At 41.6% G+C, this 3,171-nt stretch overlaps 1 protein-coding gene across 1 annotated transcript; it reads left to right on the top strand.

Moving 5' to 3' along the window:
* The first annotated feature begins 2,287 nt into the window (after positions 1 to 2,287).
* On the top strand, positions 2,288 to 2,938 carry LOC138891648 (uncharacterized). Its single transcript, XM_070175300.1, has 2 exons — positions 2,288 to 2,601; positions 2,665 to 2,938. The coding sequence occupies exons 1-2, from the start codon at positions 2,288 to 2,290 to the stop codon at positions 2,936 to 2,938; spliced, it is 588 nt and encodes a 195-aa protein (XP_070031401.1).
* The last annotated feature ends 233 nt before the right edge of the window (positions 2,939 to 3,171 follow it).

The raw sequence follows: 3,171 nt of genomic DNA on the forward strand, positions 1-3,171 counted from the left end.
GTCTTCCAGAGTGTGCTTTCTTTTATTGATGGGACTTCGAAGTATTCAGCCATATGCTTCGCATCGAGTCCTACGCCAATTGGGAAGATACCAAACAGTCCCTTATGATGAAGATTTGAGTCCACAGGTTATTGAACTATGCCCAAAAGCCGCATTCCCAGAAGAAAAGGTTCGCCAGATTTTGCACCAATATAGGTTTTTGGAGCCACAAACTCAAGTACGGGATTGTTCCTCGGGTGAAGTAGAATCTAACTACATAGCCTGGTATGGTAAGAGCGTTCGAGTCGATCAAGAGACAGAACAGCCCGCCAAAAGACCCCATATTCAACAATTCACCGATGGAGCGCGAGAACAGTAAGTTTGGTTAGCTAAAGAAAAGGAATACCGGACCACCATAAGCAAGCTAGAGGATCAAATCAAAAACCTCAAATTTAATAGTAGTTTGTAGGCTGCTGAGGATGAAGGAGAAAAGAAAAGGTTGGCCCGAGAAAATGAAGCCCTCCGAGCTCAGATTCAGAAAATGAAAATAGTTGCTGAAAACCCGGTAAAAAGCGAAAAAATAAAAGACTCATAAGCAATCTGAGACGGAAAGTTCGTGATTATGGGTTTGATTTGACAAAGGCCGAGGATGAATTGGCAAAAGCTCGGGAAAAATTGGCGAATAATGCAGAAGAACGGGCAAGGTGTGTTCAGCATTTAAAGCAAAAGTATGATAGAGGGGTCGCGATCTTAAGGGAAAAGCTGACTAATCTCGAAAATAAAATGGTCTAACAGACAAAGGATTTCAAAGCTGAAAGAGAGCATTGCTATACATTGATTTCCCGATTGGAAGAAGTTATACAACAATTGCAAGACCAAAACCATACGGCCACACAAGTGTTGGAGGCTCGGTCTCACCAAATTGAACGCTTGCTCCAAGAAAAGGGCGTCATTAGAATGAGGATTAAAAAAATCATTGATTACGTCGCAATGAAATGCCATGAATGCCAAGATATGACCAGGTCCATGTTCTTTACTTCTGTGATGACTTTTGTCCGTCATGTGATGGATGATTTAGAGTACCTTCAAGAAGAGATTGCACGCAGGCCCACGTCGAGACCGACTGATGTACCACGGGGCCCCGGAGTAGTATTAGAGTCTCTTATATATTCCTGATTTTATTTATTTATTATTTTTGGCTTTGAGTCTATATTTTTTAACTTTTCGAGTCTGTTTTTTTTTGGAGTATGTATGTTTAATCATCAGTATTTCCAAAATTTTTGTAATAGAAAAATCCAAAAGGATTTTATTTAATGAAATATTGAAAAAAAAATCAAAAACCAAAATTTTCTTTTCTTTTATTCTGCATTTATTTCTTGAACTACGTAATGATCTGATTCATGCGGTGTCATGATACGTAGGCAATCCCATCGGATTCGATCGTAGCTATAGACAATCTGAGTGAAAAATAAAGAAAAAGAGAGAAAAAGAAGGAAAATTGAGTGAACAAGAAAGAAAAAAGAGTGAAAAATAAAAGAGCGAAAACAACAATAAGGGAAGGAAAAAGAAATCAGGATTCAAAATTTGAGAAAAGAGATAGTAAAACCGGGATGAAATATACAGCCGTTGCAAAGAAATTTAGAAACATTTAACTGTTTAAGTGCATTGCATCCCCAATATGCGATTCCTTATCTATTAAATATCTCAAACTAACCAGGTTGTTGTGTGTGTAAATAACAAAGGTCCTGTTTAGGTGGTTGGTTTTGTGGTAATCTGACCTCCCATCCTTACTTCACGAGATCTAAAGGCAGTGTTCCAATGGCTTCTGAAAGTCATCTACCAATTATTGAGCCTGAGGATAGTCCGGTATCGGCTATTCCACAGTCAGAGTCTGTAGTCGCTGAGGAAAATAAGAGGTTGCGCATCCGCATGTTAGAAATGTGGGACGCTTGGTCTAATGGCAAAGAATCGCCCAGTATAATCCCCGTATTTCCTGAACTGCTTCCCAAGACGAGTGGAACCTCTAATGTCCCCATCCCCATGACTAACCCATTCATCCCGTTTGGGTACCCCCACTATATCGGCCAATTTCACCGGTATGCCTTCTGAGGTTTGCCCCCATGCACTGTTTTTAGGGGTACTTTCTACATTATTCACCGCACCACCAGTCTCTACTACGGCACAACCAACAGTTCCCAGACCATGCTTCGAGCCTTCAGCTTTCACTTTTCAAGTCCCGCAATTTTAGCTAGACAATGCTCATGTTACCCCAAACTCTTACCCTCAGCACCCGCAATTTGAGTCTCATATGGAACAGGAAATAGCTATGAGAAACCCTGAGCAAGAAGAGATGGTTCGGAAGATGAAAAGCCTCGAACAAAGTCTGAAGAACATGCAAGGCCTAAATGGCCAAAAGAGTGTCTCCTACTTTGATCTGTGCATGTTTCCTCATGTTCATTTGCCCATTGGTTTTAAAACGCCAAAATTTGAAAAGTACGACGGGCACGGAGACCCGATATCTCATTTGAAAAGATATTGCAATCAGCTGAGAGGGGCAGGTGGTAAAGAAGAACTTTTGATGGCCTATTTCGGGGAGAGCTTGATGGGAATTGTGTCAGAATGGTACATAGATTAGGACATCTCCCATTGGCATATATGGGATGAGTTGGCCCGAGATTTCGTCAGGCAATTTCAATACAATATTGATATAGCTCCAGATAGGAATTCTCTGACCAATTTCAAGAAGAAAACTGTGGAAAGCTTCCGTGAATATGCTATCAAGTGGCGTGAGCCAGCAGCTAGAGTGAAACCGCCTATGGATGAGACAGAAATGGTCAATGTTTTCTTGCAAGCCCAAGAGGCCGATTACTTTCAGAACATGATGTCAACCATGGGCAAACCTTTTGCAGAGGCCATAAAAATCGGAGAAATGGTAGAAAATGGCTTGAAAACTGGCTGAATCATAAGTCAATCTGCTTTGAGAGCCACCTCCCAAGCCATCTAGAATGGATCGGTAGGTTTAGCAAATTGAAAGAAGAGGGAAGAAGGAGCCATGATGACTTCAAGTTTGAGAGGCCCCCATCGATCCCGCGATCATTCTTACCTGCCTTCTAGAACCCCACAACACTACTACCCCATCAAGATGTAGCATATACCGTGGCACCCGCCTCCCTATGCGGTGATGAATGCCCA

This window comes from Nicotiana tomentosiformis, chromosome 1 (assembly GCF_000390325.3).
Source record: "Nicotiana tomentosiformis chromosome 1, ASM39032v3, whole genome shotgun sequence".
Lineage (NCBI taxonomy): Eukaryota > Viridiplantae > Streptophyta > Magnoliopsida > Solanales > Solanaceae > Nicotiana > Nicotiana tomentosiformis.

Coding starts and splice junctions, on each gene's coding strand:
- LOC138891648 (XM_070175300.1), top strand. CDS start 2,288: ATGGAACAGGAAATAGCTATGAGAAACCCTGAGCAAGAAGAGATGGTT. Junction 2,602..2,664: donor ATGGGAATTGTGTCAGAATG/GTACATAGATTA, acceptor AGATTTCGTCAG/GCAATTTCAATACAATATTG.